The sequence below is a fragment of the Podarcis vaucheri genome (genome assembly GCF_965113315.1).
Source record: "Podarcis vaucheri genome assembly, chromosome: 1".
In the NCBI taxonomy this organism is placed as follows: domain Eukaryota; kingdom Metazoa; phylum Chordata; class Lepidosauria; order Squamata; family Lacertidae; genus Podarcis; species Podarcis vaucheri.
In genome coordinates, this window is record NC_138759.1 from 9,853,118 (window position 1) to 9,869,928 (window position 16,811).

At 45.6% G+C, this 16,811-nt stretch overlaps 1 protein-coding gene across 1 annotated transcript in view; it reads left to right on the forward strand.

Moving 5' to 3' along the window:
- Window positions 1-16,811, forward strand: part of PRKCH (protein kinase C eta) — a 106,055-nt gene that overhangs the window by 24,865 nt on the left and 64,379 nt on the right. The window contains exon 2 of the mRNA XM_082217824.1: window positions 7,358-7,421. Within this exon, the coding sequence (XP_082073950.1) occupies window positions 7,358-7,421 (64 nt within the window). The remainder of the gene's footprint in view (window positions 1-7,357; window positions 7,422-16,811) is intronic.

Genomic DNA, 16,811 nt, shown 5'->3' on the forward strand with positions numbered 1-16,811 from the left:
TGTTTTTGAATTATGGTGCTGGAGGAGACTCTTGAGAGTCCCATGGACTGCAAGAAGATCAAACCTATCCATTTTGAAGGAAATCAGCCCTGAGTGCTCACTGGAAGGACAGATCGGGAAGCTGAGGCTCCAAGACTTTGGCCACCTCATGAGAAGAGAAGACTCCCTGGAAAAGAACCTGATGCTGGGAAAGATGGAGGGCACAAGGAGAAGGGGACGACAGAGGACAAGATGGTTGGACAGTGTTCTCAAAGCTACCGGCATGAGTTTGACCAAACTGCGGGAGGCAGTGGAAGACAGGAGTGCCTGGCGTGCTCTGGTCCATGGGGTCACGAAGAGTTGGACACAACTAAACGACTAAACAACAACAACAACAACACTTCTAACTCTGAAACCTGACAGTCTGCTGCTTTAGCAAGACTCCTTGCAGTCTAGTGCGACCTTTAGCAAGTTTCCTCTGGTGCAAGCAAGGCTCCTTGCAGTCTGGTGAGACCACTTATGCGTCGCCAAAAAAGAGGTAATGCATCTTTGAAAAAAAATGCTTGTTCATATTTCACCTGTCTTTGTATTCTAGAAACCTTTATCTCTCTCTCTCTCGCAAGGTCTCCAAGAATCCTGGAGACAGTTGTTTGTTAAAAGGATGCTGGAAGTTGTAGCTCTGTTGGAGGGAAACTACATTTTCCAGGAGTTTTTTTTTGGGGGGGTGGAGACATGCGCTTTAATTGTACGTTGTGGATGTGAGCACGGTGCAAATGAAAGCTTAGTTTGCCGTCTTTCTCCTCCCCTTCTCATCACAGCAGTGAAGTTTCTTTTGTCGGAAAAAGAAGAAGCCAAGCTTTATTTTCCCACATCAACCGGTCGTACCTGCTCCACCACTTCACTGAGTGCCTTGTTTGGTTGTCAGTGCGTTGCCCTGTTTTCTCAGTGTAAGGTGTGTGTGTGTGTGTGTGTGTGTGTGTGTGTGTGTGATGCTTTGAAACCCTCTACTGGTGATGACTAATCCGCAGCCAGTTTCTGTTACAAATGGGAGATGGGCCAATTTAAAAGATCCCTCTGCGTTTCGGTCTTGCAACTCGTTTCTCCTTTGGGTTTTGAAGGGGCATCCTTGGGAGATGGAGGAGGCAGAATACATAAAATCATAGAACTGTCGAGTTGGAAGGGACCCTGAGGGTCATCCAGCCCAACCCCCTGCAATGCAGGAATATGTAGCTGTCCCAGACAGGGTTTGAACCTGCAACCTTGGCATTATCAGTACCACGCTCTAACCAGCTGAGCTATCCAGGCATGCAGGTTCGATCCCTGGCTTTTCTGATTAAAAGGATCAGGTAGAAGGTGGTGTGAACGCAGGAAAAGGACTTGTGTCAGCCTGCCAACCTTGTGACCCCCCCCGATACAACAACAACAACAACAACAACAACAACAACAACAACAACAACAACAACAACAACAACAACAACATGGCATCCTGGGGTGCCTTGAATGCTGGTCAGAGGTGCCGTGGCCAACACTGGCCTCTGTTCCTCTTTTCTTCTCTGATGCCCTCTTGCTTCTCTAACTCCCAAAGGCTTGCGCAGCTGTTTTTTTTATTAAATAAATTTTATTAGTATTTTCCACACAACAACAACACGAAAAATATCGAAAAATAACAATACACAACACACAAAAACCAACATTCGAAAAACTAAGAAAGCAACAACAACTAAAAAAAAGCAAAAACAAATCCATATCTTACAAGTTAATAATATAAACACTAAAACAACAACAAAACATTGACTTCCACCAATCCCACAGCACCTCCTTTATCTCTCATTGTGTCTTCCTGTTTCCCTTATCATCTCTATCCTAATATCTAGATATAAATCCCTCTTTCTTATCCTTTCACTTCACAAGGTTATTCCAGACTCACCCAGATTTCTGTCCTCGAACCTTGACTTTTGAGGTATTCATTTAGGCACTCCCATTCTTTTTTTACTTCACTTTTTGGTTTGTGTCTTATTATGTCTGTCAATTTGGCTAATTCTAAGTATTCTTGCAGAGCCGTTTGTTGCAGCAGCCCTGGCTACAAGCTCTCCGGGCAAATGGTGCCTCTGGGGCTGGCCAGGGGGTGCTGGGTGCCAGGAGCTGAGGCGGCCTCAGAGCAAGCAAGCAAGCAAGCAAGCAAGCAAGCAAGCAAGCAAGCAAGCAGGCGAGGAAGCCCAGCCAGCCAGTCCGCCAGCCCTTGCTGTTGGGAATGGACAGACAAGTCCCAGGCCCCTGTAGGGCAGTGTGAGGAGGCACCTCTCTCTGGGACAGTTCAGAGACCAGGGGTGGCAGCAGCGGCTGCCCGGAGGATTCCCAAGGAGAGGCGAGAGGAGAAGAGGCTGAGGGAACACTCCACAAGGGAGGTTGTTCGAAAAGGGGTGAGGGGCTGCCAGCTCTGCAGGCAAGCGGTGGCATCACTGGGCTCCTGAGCCCCACAGGGGGGCCTCAGAAAGAGTGTACTTGGTCAAGGGACTCAAAAAGGTCGAAAACCTCTGGTTTATTCAATGCTGGACTGACCCAGAGTAGATGCATTGAAATTAATGGGCTGAAGTTAGGACAAATGAAATATGCTCGGAGTCGAGAGTGGATTTCGTGCTCTTTATTCAGCTCACAGTGGTGAGGAGGAATGGAAGTTCCCCCAGAATGTCTGCTTTATATGCATTATTTACACAATGGGCCCCACGTGATTGGCGAATTCCGGGATTCTCCTGTAGGCCAATCAGGTTGCAGATTCACTTCCACCTGGAGCTGGATTGGGTGGCTCCTGTAGACGAATCAGACTGTTGCATTCTGTATCCTATTGTTCTAGGACCAATCAGACTGCTGCATTCTGGATCCTATTGTTCTAGGACCAATCAGACTGCTGCATTCTGAATCCTATTGTTCTAGGACCAATCAGACTGCTGCATTCTGGATCCTATTGTTCTAGGACCAATCAGACTGCTGCATTTTGGATCCTATTCAACTCAGTACATAACAACAAAGCAGCTTCCTCTGTGCAGTTTAGGATTACAGAGCACATGACGTGTTGTAAGGCGTTGAACCAGGCATTCCGGCAGCAAGGGGCCGGTGTCTTGTTGTTTTCTGCATTTGCTAAGCATGCTGAGATTCTTTCATTGAAGGTGGCTGGACTAGTTGACCCTCAGGGTTGCTTCCAACTCTGTAATTCTGTGATTCTATGAGTGAGAGAGAATTCTGGCCACTTCTGCTCTCACCCTACTAGTGTCAGCCCCTGTCCATCACTGATATGCATTCCCCCAACAGATCACCCTTGTGGGAGTGTAGTCCTCGTCAGAAAAATAAATAAATGTCCCCAACCCCTGTCTTATAAGTTTGACCTTAAACCATCTCCTGAGACAGCTGAACTTCTGTACTGGAGCCCCAGAAAAATGGCATATTTCCCTTCATGCTAAACTTCAGAGCAAATGGGCAGAGTTGTTTGGGTTGGGCGCTTTTCCTCGTTATTTTTTTTAAAAAAAAATGTGGCTTGTTAAAATGAAACACTTATTTTGGGTCTGCTTGCAAGTCAGGGCATGCGGACAGGCTGTGGGAAGAATCTGAGTCATCCTTCCAGAGAACTTTATTTTCAGAATCTTTCAACTGTTGCGAATATTGCATGCAGCGTGAGGCTTATGTTTACATTTATCAGGTGTGATTAAAGAAACAAATTAACCGGGAGCTTTTTATAGATAGCACGCGATGGGGTGACTTGAACTCTGCAGATCTCAGCAGAATCGCACTAAAAAGAAAGCTAAATAAAAATTTCCACGATTATTGACCTGTATTTTGCTCAGATAAGAGCTGAAAACTAATGGAGTCTCTGTAAAGACCTGTGGGAAATAAGCTAATGGTTTTATTTAAAACAGGGGTGAGCAGAAACTGGATTTGCAGGGTCCATTTTTTTTTTTAAAAACCTAGAACCTCAAATTCCGTCAACAGAATCCTGGTGTAAGATGTTGGCTGGGAAACAGAACTAGGTAATTGCCTGTTACTAGTGCTTGGAATGCCCATTTTAAAAAGGAACTAGGTGTAGTTCAAGTTCGTCCTGTTCAAAAATGAATTCGTTCTGGTTCCAGTTAGTTTCTAAAAGTTCAGTCTTGGCAATCTCAACCCCCCTCCCAGCATTCAGATTGTTACAAACTGCTGTGCCACTTTTAGAAAGTAAATCAGGGACCGCATACAAGTGATACAGTGTATGACAGGCATAATATCAACAGGTGAAGCTTTCACCATAATCATATTTCCATGCTAAAAAAGGGTTAACCTGTTTAATTTGGGCCATCCACACAAGGTGTCATTTGCTTTATTCCTGTGCTTCTTGCGGCTACTCTCTTCCTCAGGGAAGATACAGGAAATGCCTCACATTCCTGCCTTCTGTTGCTTAGCAACAGTGATTTAGTGACTAAGCATCCTTAGCAAAAGTAGCACCTCCCTAGCTGCCTAATAGGTCTTGGAAGGTTGCCTCCACGCTTTACTTTCTAACTTCCTTTATAGATGACTTACTTATTTATTTATTTGCTTGTTTGTTTTGTTTCTTTGTTTGTTTAAAGTGAAAGCTATGAGTCTGGGGGCCCTGCTGGGGTGCAAGTAAGGAGGAAATGATTTTGAAAACGACCAGAAATTGTTCAAATGTGAACCTGATTCTCCTTTAGTTTACCCAGCCAAATTCAGAATTTTTTGAGCTTCAAAGCAGTGCCTATTAGACACCTGCTGTACAGCTATTGCCTATCATTGTTCCCTCTGTTTCTAGTGTTCAGGCTGTGAGTGTTAACTGGCTTATGTAGTCAAAATAGCACCATCCATGCCCAGGCAGATGGCCATCTAACCTGTGCTTATAAACCTCCAAGGAAGGAGAGTCCACCACCTTCCAAGGGAGACCATTCCGCTGTTGAGCAGCTCTTACTGTCAGAAAGTTCTCCCTGATATTTAGTTGTAAAGTATGTTGTGCATGCAGCCTTAGTTACAGACTCTGTTAAGCTAGGGCATGTAGGGATCAGATGGGATTACCATGAGGAATTATAAAATATACATCAAGCCATCGTGTCCACGATGAAGACATTGTGTGGACTGGGTTTGATATATTGACGATAATTTCTGATTAAATCCCATAAGATTCTACATTCGCGCCTTTTTCATGCCCTTTTCCCTGTGCTGCCCATTTCTCTCTTCACATGTCACATACAATGGTGCCTCGCAAGACAAAAAGAATCCATTCTGTGATTCTCTTCATCTAGCGTTTTTTTTGTCTTGCGAAGCAAGCCCATTGAAGGATTAGCGGATTAGCGCTATTAGCGGCTTTTAGCGGCTTATCTGCTGATCGGATCAGCTGATAAGCGGCTTAGCGGCTTAGAAAAGGGGGGGAAAGGGGAAAAAAACCAGCAGGAACTCGCAAGACATTGTCGTCTTGCGAAGCAAGCCCATAGGAAATTCATTTTGCGAAGCACCTCCAAAACGGAAAACTCTTTCGTCTAGCGAGTTTTCCGTCTTGCGAGGCATTTGTCTTGCGGGGCACCACTGTACACAGCAGTTGCTTCGCCAGGCAGGCATCCTGGGCCATAAAGATAGTGGGCAAGTTTCTTTGAAGTAGCTTTCAATATATTAATCTTAGGATGTTAATCTTAGAGCCAGGAAGCAGATCTCACATTAAGGGGATAATGGTCACTGTCCTCCTGGCCATCCTTCTTATCATGTGTACTGATTGTTTACTACCTCCGGGGTTGCCAGATGCTCTTCTTTGTAGTTCTGTTCTTTGTTTACCCCAGAAATATTTGTGCTTACAGTGGTGCCCCGCAAGACGAATGCCTCGCAAGACGGAAAACTCGCTAGACGAAAGAGTTTTCCGTTTTGGAGGTGCTTCGCAAAACGAATTTCCTATGGGCTTGCTTCGCAAGACGACAATGTCTTGCGAGTTCCTGCTGGTTTCCCCCCCCCTTTTTCTAAGCCGCTAAGCCGCTTATCAGCTGATCCGATCAGCAGATAAGCTGCTAAAAGCCGCTAATAGCGCTAATCCGCTAATCCGTCAATGGGCTTGCTTCACAAGACGAAAAAACCGCTAGACGAAGAGAATCACAGAACGGATTCTTTTCGTCTTGCGAGGCACCACTGTAATTAGTTTTAGTAGTTTAACTTTGTCCCCACGTGGGTTTGTGGAAATGCTCAGAAGAAAACTGATTGGTTCTTACGGACACTCTGTAAAAAGTTCTTTTGTAATAAAACGGCCTGGGCCAGGGGCTGCGGAGATCACATGGACAGGCACAGAGAGACACGATTATACGCACCCTTCCCAGAGTCTTGCTGGTTCAAGTCTCTGTGTGTATTCTTATTAATCAGAGTTCAATCCTTCCTTTACTTTGTGAACGCAACAAGGGCACTTACTGAAACAAATAGTAAAGGTAAAGGGACCCCTGACCATTAGGTCCAGTCGTGACCAACTCTGGGTTGCAGTGCTCATCTCGCTTTATTGGCCGAGGGAGCTGGCGTACAGCTTCCGGGTCATGTGGCCAGCATGACTAAGCCACTTCTGGTGAACCAGAGCAGCGCACGGAAACGCCGTTTACCTTCCCGCCGGAGCGGTCCCTATTTATCTACTTGCACTTTGACGTGCTCTTGAACTGCTAGGTTGGCAGGAGCTGGAACCGAGCAACGGGAGCTCACCCCGTCACAGGGATTCGAACCGCCGACCTTCTGATCAGCAAGTCCTAGGCTTTGTGGTTTAACCCACAGCGCCATACATGGACGGAAATGCTGCTCTCTTGATTTCCCCCCCTCTTCTCTGAATTTTGTGCTGGGTCTCTCTATGCCAAAATATGTTCGAAAATACCTGTGTATTTGCAAAAGCGTGCAAAATTCGTGGCAAAAAAAAAACGTGTACAGGATGCAAAATTGTTTAGAAAAATCTACTTGTTGGGAGAAACGCAGATGATTTCCGCTTAGTCAACTGGGAAAACAAGAGAAACTGAAATGGATTGATTTGTCCACCCTCCAATTAGCACTAAATTTGGTCTGGAAAAACAAAAGCCCTGATCTTAACTGGTGGCAGGGAGCAGAAAGCAACGGTCTAGTCCATTCCTATATTGTGATGGTTGAGATTTTCACAGTGCGGGGGAAAGCAGCCTACAAATATTGGAAATAAACCAATAAATTGGGAGTGAGGAGAACCATATGCACTACTCTGAGCGCACTTGGGGAAAAGTAGGGTATAAAGGGAAATGCAATAAATAGATATTGTTCAGCATTATAGTAGGGGACCTTTCCTGCCTTTGGGCAGCTTGCATTCAATAAATTAATTTAAAAATGATGATGATGATGATAATTAATAATAATTCTCCTTTTACAGGTGGACCTGGAACCAGAAGGGAAAGTGTTTGTAGCAATAACTCTCTCAGGAAGCTTTACTGAAGGTAAGAGGAATACCATTCCCCCCTTTACCTCCCCGTTATATTTTTAGAGCTTACACATAACAAACCATTAGCCTCTAACTGCTGCAGTCAAGAGTCTCCTGTGGCCACTGAGCAGAACGTAAGGATGTCATAATTGCCCGGGGTTCACATAGCTTAAGCATCCTTGTCGGAATAACAGCAGGAGATACCTGGATGGGAGCAAAGATCTCCTTTAACAAGCTCAAGCTACAGAGCGAGTCTGAAGGGCACATCTGAACCCTGGTGCTTTTTTTTTATTTTAAAGAGGAGATTCAAAAGGGGAGAACTGAAGATGGAATGTAGATGCACTAGGAATGGAGAGGGTGCGTAATCCTTTCAGTCCTGCCGTCTCTCATGCCTTGGGGTGGATCTGGGGCCTGGAACAAGTCCCCTGCGAGGAAAATTAAGAACAGTTTGGTCTCTTTTTTAAAAATCATTTTTATTAAGTTTTCCATTTTTCTGAATATTACATCATAACAAATAACATGATTCACAATTCCAAAATTTCCCCATTCCCCTCGGACTTCCCTCAACCTCCTTCTCTGGTTTATTTCAAAATAATATCATTTCCTGCATATTTCCTTTTTCGCTCCTTTTTAAAAAAATATATTTTAACTTATAAATTATATCATTTTTTTGCTAATTGTAAATGATTATTCAAAACCGGATGTCAGGGAACTGCCATCAGAGGCACGGGAGAAGGAGAGGGTCTCTGATTCTGCAGGGGAAGGTCCAAGCGCTAGAGGGAGACTCAGCCGGGAAGAAGGGAAAGAGAATGAGTGTAACACCAGGGATCCAGGAGAGCAACGGGACAGGGAGGTGCAGGGGCTCCAGGACTCTTCGTTGGAAGTTAGCGAGGAGAGCCCAAGCACCCTGCTGCCCACGCCCACCCTGCGCAGGAGACTCCCGCGCAGTGAGAGGCGGAGATGATTGGGCGTCAAACAACTCTTATGTTGGCAGCGCTTTAAGAAACGCCCACAGACAGATTCTACGAGTGACTAAGGGCAGCCACGCAAATATGGGCTGCGCAGTCCGGAGGGTTTAACCAGGCAATCCGATGCTCAAACGGAGCAGGATTACGCACGAGTAACTCCCAACCACTACACCTGCTAATGAGTCCAGTTCTTTGCATTGATTCTTTACGTAGGCCGAAAATGGTTCCCAAGGATTTTTTTGTCCTTTATTTCGAAGTCTTTCGGTTTTGCCATTTCGGCGTATTCCCTAAGTTTTTCTTGCCATTCTTCTTTGGTTGGTATTTTATCACTTTTCCACCTTTGTGCCAGTAGCATCCTTGCCGCGGTTGCAGCATACATGAAGAGTTTTTGTTTGGTTTTTGGCAAATCTTGACCTATGGTTTGGTCTCTTTCATTCAGGAATAAAAAGGCAAGTAAAGAGGAGCACGATAAAAGTTTAGATAGTTATGCATAGCAAAGAAGAAGAGTTGGAACCACAGAACTTATTGAGGCTGATCAGCGACAGAGCATTAATAATAATAATAATAATTTATTTTTTATACCCTGCCCATCTGCTGGGTTTCCTCAGCCACTCTGGGCGGCTTCCAACAGAACACTAAAATACAAAAACATTAAAAGCTTCCCTAAACAGATGTCTTCTAAAAGTTTGGTAGTTATTTTTCTCTTTGACATCTGGTGGGAGGGCGTTCCACAGGGCGGGAACCACCACCGAGAAGGCCCTCTGCCTGGTTCCCTGTAACTTGGCTTCTCGCAGTGAGGGAACCGCCAGAAGGCCCTCAGCGCTGGACCTCAGTGTCCAGGTAGAACGATGGAGGTGGAGACGCTCCTTCAGGTATACTGGGCCTTTGGGCCGTTTGGGGCTTTAGAGGTCAGCACCAATACTTTGAATTGTGCTCGGAAATGTACTGGGAGCCAGTGTAGGTCTTTCAAGACTGGTGTTATATGGTCTTGGTGGCCTCTCCCAGTCATCAGTCTAGCTGCCGCATTCTGAATTAGTTGTAGTTTCCGGGTCACCTTCAAAGGTAGCCCCACGTAGAGCGCATTGCAGTAGTCTAAGCGAGAGATAACCAGAACATGCACCACTCTGGCGAGACAGTCCGCAGGCAGGTAGGGTCTCAGCCTATGTACCAGATGGAGCTGATAAACAGCTGTCCTGGACACAGAATTGACCTGTGCCTCCATGGACAGCTGTGAGTCCAAAATGACTCCCAGGCTGCGCACCTAGTCCTTCAGGGGCACAGTTACCCCATTCAGGACTAGAGAGTCCTCCACACCAGCCCGCCTTCTGTTCCCCCAAAACAGTACTTCTGTCTTGTCAGGATTCAACCTCCATTTGTTAGCCGCCATCCATCCTGCAACCGCCTCCAATTTGATTTGCATGCAGAAGGTCCTAAATTAAATTGCCGGCATCTCTCAAGTAGGCCTGTGTCTGAAACCCTGGAGAGGTGCTGCCAGTCAGTGTAGGCACTATGGAGCTAAATAGACCAATGGCACACAGCCGAGCTCCTTCTCAAAGCCCTTTGGGAAGGGGGTAGGACAGGGGTCTGCAACCCGCGGCTCCGGAGCCGCATGTGGCTCTTTTACACCTTTGCCGCGGCTCCGGGGTGGATACTAGCGAGGGGAGGAGGCGCATTGTGCGCCCCGACACTCCCCACTGTGGCGGGCGCTGTAATGGCTGTGACGTCGCATGGGGGCGGTGCGTGCGTTAGTCACGCACCGTCCCGACGTCACCTTCCCGCCCACTACATTGTAAGGGGCATGTACGCTGGTCACTGCATTGAAAGGGGGCATGTACGCTGGTCACTGTTTTGAAGGGGAGTGAAGAATACACACACACAAAAAGGTAACTTGTTAATTTAACGTTTATTTCTATGAGGAGGAGTAATTCTGAGGGGTCAAACAAAGAAATAATAAAAAGTGAGAAAAAAGTTATTTTTATAATGACGAGTTTTGCGGCTCCCAGTTTTTTTCCCCTTTGGAAACGGGTCCAAGTGGCTCTTTTTGTCTTAAAGGTTGCAGACCCCTGGGGTAGGAGGTCTCTAGGACGCTGCCAAAGCCTTGTGCCTCCTTCCCCAAGTCGGGCGCCTTGTTTACCTGGCTTAAGCTTGTGCCACAGGGACTGGTGGGGAGGGTGACAAATGTTGGCCTCACACAGGGCAGCATATTACCAAGGTCTGCCCCTTGCAGCACACGAAAGTCAGAAAGGAATGGCTTCACCAGGTTCCCAGAATAGTAGCTGTATTGGGCTGAAAAGATAAACAAATAAAATTCTTTTATTTATCTGGCACCCCATCAAACCCAGTGGGGCTTACTTCTCAGTAGGCCTGCACAGGGTTGCAAATTCTCATCTGAGTAAGTTGTGGTGAAAATTGAAGCAGGGTGGTTTTAATTCCGTTAATATTATTATTATTATTATTATTATTATTATTATTATTATTATTATTATTATTATTTATACCCCGCCCTCCCCAGCCAAGGCTGGGCTCAGGGCGGCTAACAAGCAATAATAAAAACAAGTTGAGTGAATACAACTTAAAAACAAGATTAAAATACAACATTAAAATATTGAAACATTAAAATGCAGCCTCATCACAGGAGGAGAAAGGAAAAAGAAAGAGGGGGAGGGAATCAAATTGGCTCCAAGCCAAAGGCCAGGTGGAACAACTCTGTCTTACAGGCCCTGCGGAAAGAAATCTGATCCTGCAGGGCCCTGGTCTCATGAGGCAGAGCGTTCCACCAGGCTGGAGCCATCACTGAAAAGTCCCTGGCTCTGGTTGAGGCTAATCTGACTTCCTTAGGGCCTGGGACCACTAGGGTGTTGCTGTTTATGGACCTTGAGGTTCTCCGTGGGGCATACCGGGAGAGGCGGTCCCGTAGGTACGATAACACGTTTGTCTAGGCTCTGTCCATTGGCAGTTTGCAGTGCCTGGCTGATGAACCATATGTCAGGAGTGCTCTGATGGTGTTTCCTGCTTGGCAGGGGGTTGGACTCGATGGCCCTTGTGGTCTCTTCCAACTCTATGATTCTATGATTCTATGAACCCTAAGGGGGGATGGCTCTCTTGACAGAATTAAGGTTGCCCGCTCTTGCTGGAAGCATGCATATTATTGGCAATGGCATGTTTGAACCGTGCTTTGAATGCTCTGAAGCACCCTTGTGCAACATGGAGCCGTTGGGATGTTGTGGGCGGGAGCTGAAGTTCAAAATGTCTGGGGGATGCCAAGTTGCTCTAAAGCACTGAGGTTCCTTGGTGAATTTATAGCGAGGGTAAGATTTGAATGCGGCAGCAAGACTGGTGACTGGGAGTGGCCGCCGAGACCACATAACACCGGTCTTGAAAGACCTACATTGGCTCCCAGTGCGTTTCCGAGCACAATTCAAAGTGTTGGTGCTGACCTTTAAAGCCCTAAACGGCCTCGGTCCAGTATACCTGAAGGAGCGTCTCCACCCCCATCGTTCTGCCCGGACACTGAGGTCCAGCTCCGAGGGCCTTCTGGCAGTTCCCTCACTGCGAGAGGCCAAGTTACAGGGAACCAGGCAGAGGGCCTTCTCGGTAGTGGCGCCCACCCTGTGGAACGCCCTCCCATCAGATGTCAAAGCGATAAACAACTACCTGACATTCAGAAGACATCTGAAGGCAGCCCTGTTCAGGGAAGTATTTAATATGTGGCATTTTAGTGTATTTTTTCATCTTTGTTGGAAGCCGCCCAGAGTGGCTGGGGAAACCCAGCCAGATGGGCGGGGTACAAATAATAAATTATTATTATTATTATTATTATTGAATGAAGATCTTCCCAGAACACACTCCTTTCACTGCCATGCTAATCTAGCCTTTTTCTGTGGCTTAACAGAGCAAATAATGTTATGTGTGCAGTGGAATATTGACTCAGAGTCTCATCCCCAGTTTTAAGACAAAAACAAATGGAAGCTATAGGCAGCACAAGCAGATCAAAGGGAGTAAATTCAGAATTTACTAATGCAATTTTTATGGGGCTGGTTCCTGAATATTTCATGCTCGGCTATATTTGCAGAAGGTGTACCTACCTCTGAAGTGCAAAAGAATCTGTCTGACACGTTGCTTCCAGCCTGAGCAAGTGAGATGTGCTGGGAAATGCTGACAAAGCCCCGAGAAGGGAGATGGGTTGGTGATAAATCATATGTTTTGAGAAGGAGACAGACAATTTTCAGCCTGCCTTGCGTCCTGGAGTGTATCGTTCTTCTCTTCTGCAAATGCAGAGCATGTTTTTTTCACCTGTGGCTTTGGGCTGTGGGAAACTTCGGCCACTCGTTCGTTTCAGTTTGCAGAGCTTTCTGCCACTGCTAAAGATATGTACTAGGTCACATCGGCAACGTACATTTAAAGCACGCGCGTCCCCCCAAAGAATCCTGGGAACTATAGTTTAACCCTCACAGAGCTACAGTTCCCAGTAAAATAATTAATGACTGTTACAGTGGCATAAGAGTGCCCTAAATATGTGTTGCAAGTAATCCAATGCCGAGGGCCTTCTGGCGGTTCCCTCACTGCGAGAAGCCAAGTTACAGGGAGCCAGGGAGAGGGCCTTCTCGGTGGTGGCACCTGCCCTGTGGAACGCCCTCCCAGCAGATGTCAAAGAGGAAAACAACTACCAGACTTTTAGAAGACATCTGAAGACAGCCCTGTTTAGGGAAGTTTCTAATGTTTAATAGATGGTTGTATTTTAATATTCTGTTGGAAGCCACCCAGAGTGGCTGGGGAAACCCAGCCAGATGGTTGGGGTATAAATAATAAATTATTATTATTATTATTATTATTATTATTATTATTATTATTATTATTATCATCATCATCTGCTCAAAGGCGGAACATACTTAGCAACATGGGGAGACCTGAAGCACAGAGCCAAACATTTCCTCTCCTTAATTTGGCCCAACTTCATCCTTACAAAAGAGATAGGAAAAACTGGTGTTATATGCAATGCCTTGCCCAGGAATGCTGAATTACTTCTCTGCCTCCGTAATGACATTTTTGGGTACTCTAAGATGGCAAGCTTTCACAAGCTTAGCTGAAAGTTCCTCTCAAAGAGTCAGTAACTTATATGACCCTCTCTAGTAAGCGCAGACTTTCCCCATTCATTGTCCAAGTGTTACAGCAAGTTATTTAGTTTCTTGTTTTATTTATATCCTGCCTTGCTCCCAGGACAGGACCCAAGGTGGCTCCGGACATAAATTAAAACAGGTGTAAAACACGCAATTAAAAGATATGGAAAATAAAACACCAGTTAAAGAAGAGAATCTATTTTTAAAAACGACACTGGAAACACTCTCTTTAAAAAAATGCAAAAGCACACTCACAAAAATCCCATTGGCTTGATCCAACAGGCTCTTATATTTTCATGACATTTGAAATTTACACCTTAGCTCAGCTTGCCATTCCAATTTGGAGTTTTCACACATGCAAACAGGGCGGCTGGATTTGCCTGCTCATGCTGCAATAGATCTCAACTTTTTGTCGAGAGAACCTTTTGCTTAATGCTTTTCCTGGGGGAATGAGGCAGTTGTCTGGGCAAACCCAAGTGTTTTTACTCTTCTCCGTGTTTTCTGATTATATGTCTCCTGCCCATGTCAGTGCAGCAGTTCCAAAAAAGAGGCAGGAAGGTTGCTGTACTGGCAGACATCTGAGGCATCATTGTGTTATGTATTCAGTGGTCGGTGTTGCCTGAGCTTGGGTCCGGACTAAGGATTCTGAGCTCCTGTGTTCTGATTTGTTCCATGATGTCCAATCACAGAACATTTCAGGATTTGGGCCTCTTCCATTGGCCCTTAAACTCTGAGTCATGATTCGCAGCTTGGAAGTTTAGACAGCCAATCACGCTGGGAGTGGGAGTGGTCCAGACCCTCAGAAATGTATATAAGCAGTTGCTTTGTCCCTGTTTTGTACTTCAATCAAGGTTCTTGTTGTTATCACTGTGGCTTGCCTTGTGGGAACCCGCCTAGACTTCAGTTGTTAGAGATGTTCAGGTATCTTGTGAGAAATAAGGGACTATTACTCCAATAAGCGACTATTACTCTGAAGGGTTGATGCTTTTGAATTGTGGTGCTGGAGGAGACTCTTGGGAGTCCCATGGACTGCAAGAAGATTGGGCCTAAACATTTTTAGGGAAGTCAGCCCTGAGTGCTCACTGGAAGGACAGATCGTGAAGCTGAGGCTCCAGTACTTTGGCCACCTCATGAGAAGAGAAGACTCCCTGGAAAAGACCCTGATGTTGGGAAAGATGGAGGGCGCAAGGAGAAGGGGACGACAGAGGACGAGATGGTTGGACAGTGTTCTTCAAGCTACCAGCATGAGTCTGACCAAACTGCGGGAGGCAGTGGAAAACAGGAGTGCCTGGTGTGCTCTGGTCCAGGGGGTCACGAAGAGTCGGACATGACTAAATGACAAAACAACAACAACACTCTGATAATCATTGGCCTGGTAGGCTTTGCCAAATGCACTTGTTCTGAATATGAAATGGACTGGGGAGGGAATATTCCTGCTTCCCTTCCTCTGTGTAGGAGTCAAGGTGGGAGAGGGAAGTGATAGAAGCACCTGAGAACCAGAGGAACCTGTGTTGCATCCTAGTTGCCCAAGGGGCGTGTGGAGATCACAGATAATCCATCTAAGGTATCCTGCTGGACCACCTTGGCCTACACCTGCTTAGGAATTTGGCTCCTTTGGGAAAACCCGGATGCTGCAGGAAGGAAGAGGAGGGCTGGTGTGAGTCAGGAGGAAACCTCAGCCATTTTCCGATGAAGCATAAAGCCTACTTTGTCGTCGCTGAGGAAAATGGTCAAGCTCTTTGGCTGAAAACCAATGGGTTTGGTGTGTGTGTGTGTGTGTGTGTGTGTCCTTCAGTTCTGAGACACAGGGAGGCATGTAGGCAGCACTGACATGACAATGTGCTCCATTTTCACGACACGTTGCGGTTTCCACACTATATTTGAGCTTGCACACAATGTCAAAGCCTCTTCTACAACTATCGTGTAATACAGGGGTCAGCAAACTTTTTCAGCAGGGGGCCGGTCCACTGTCCCTCAGACCTTGTGGGGGGCCAGACTATATTTTGAAAAAAATAAATGAACGAATTCCTATGCCCCATAAATAACCCAGAGATGCATTTTAAATAAAAGGACATGTGCTACTCATGTAAAAACACGCTGATTCGCGGACCATCGACGGGCCAGATTTAGAAGACGATTGGGCTGGATCCAGTCCCCGGGCCTTAGTTTGCCTACCCATGGTGTAATATGATGGAACCGTTGTAGAATATAAGCACAATTTTATTACTCATTTCCATATTATATTTTTCATATTACATTTTTGGCAGTGGCCCCCTGTTTGTGGAATGCGCTCCCTGGGGAGACTCGCCTGGTGACTTTAGATGCCAGGCGAAAATGTTCCTCTTCAGCTGATTGACATCCAATGGCCTTTTAAAATGTGTTGTAAAAGGGGGCGAATATTGGTTAGCTTTTGTTCCTATATTTCTTATGCATTTTGTGTTTTTCATATTACGTCATTTTACGTCGTGATCCACCGTGAGATCTATGGGCATAGGGCGGTATTTAAATAAATAAATAAATACATTTCGAAACAGATCCCACCCCCCCACCCCCACCCCAGAAGGAAATAACATGAAAATGAGCGTTAAACTTGCACCAATATTCCACTAGAATTCCAAAAGAAACTTTTACGTTTTGTGAAAGCTCAAATATAATGTGGAACTTAACAGATATAGATAAATTTATTGTCATTGTCCGTATATACACAGTATACACAACAACGAAAATCAAACACCCACCCAAAGACCGGGTTCACATATACATTTGCACGTATCTCCGAACTCTCATCCTATTTAAACATAATCTATAAAACATAACATAATCCAGAATATAGCATAACCTATTAAAAGCATAACATAACCTAAAACCTATCTCATTCCTTCTACTCCCTACTTACTAAACCTTGCAACTGGCCCTGAGATCGTTATTTAGTGCAATCAGAGCTCTTGGATAGAAACTATTCAGAAGGCGTGTGGTTCGTGTTTTCATTGTCCTATATCTTCTGCCCGAAGGCAATAGTTCAAAGAAGTTGTGAGCAGGGTGGGTGGGGTCTCTCAGAATATTATGTGACTTCTTCAAGATGCGAGACGTGAAGATCTCATCCAGGGTTGGTAGTCGGAGCCCAATAACGTTCTGGGCAATTTTTATTGTTCGCTGTAAAGCTTTTTTATCCGTTTCAGAGCTGCTCCCATACCATGATAATATACTATAGGTTAGGACACTCTCGATGGTACTATGATAATAGGACAGAAGTAGGTGCTGGGATAGATTCAGTCCCCTGAGCATTCTCAGGAAATACAACCTCCCCTGCACCTTCCTCAC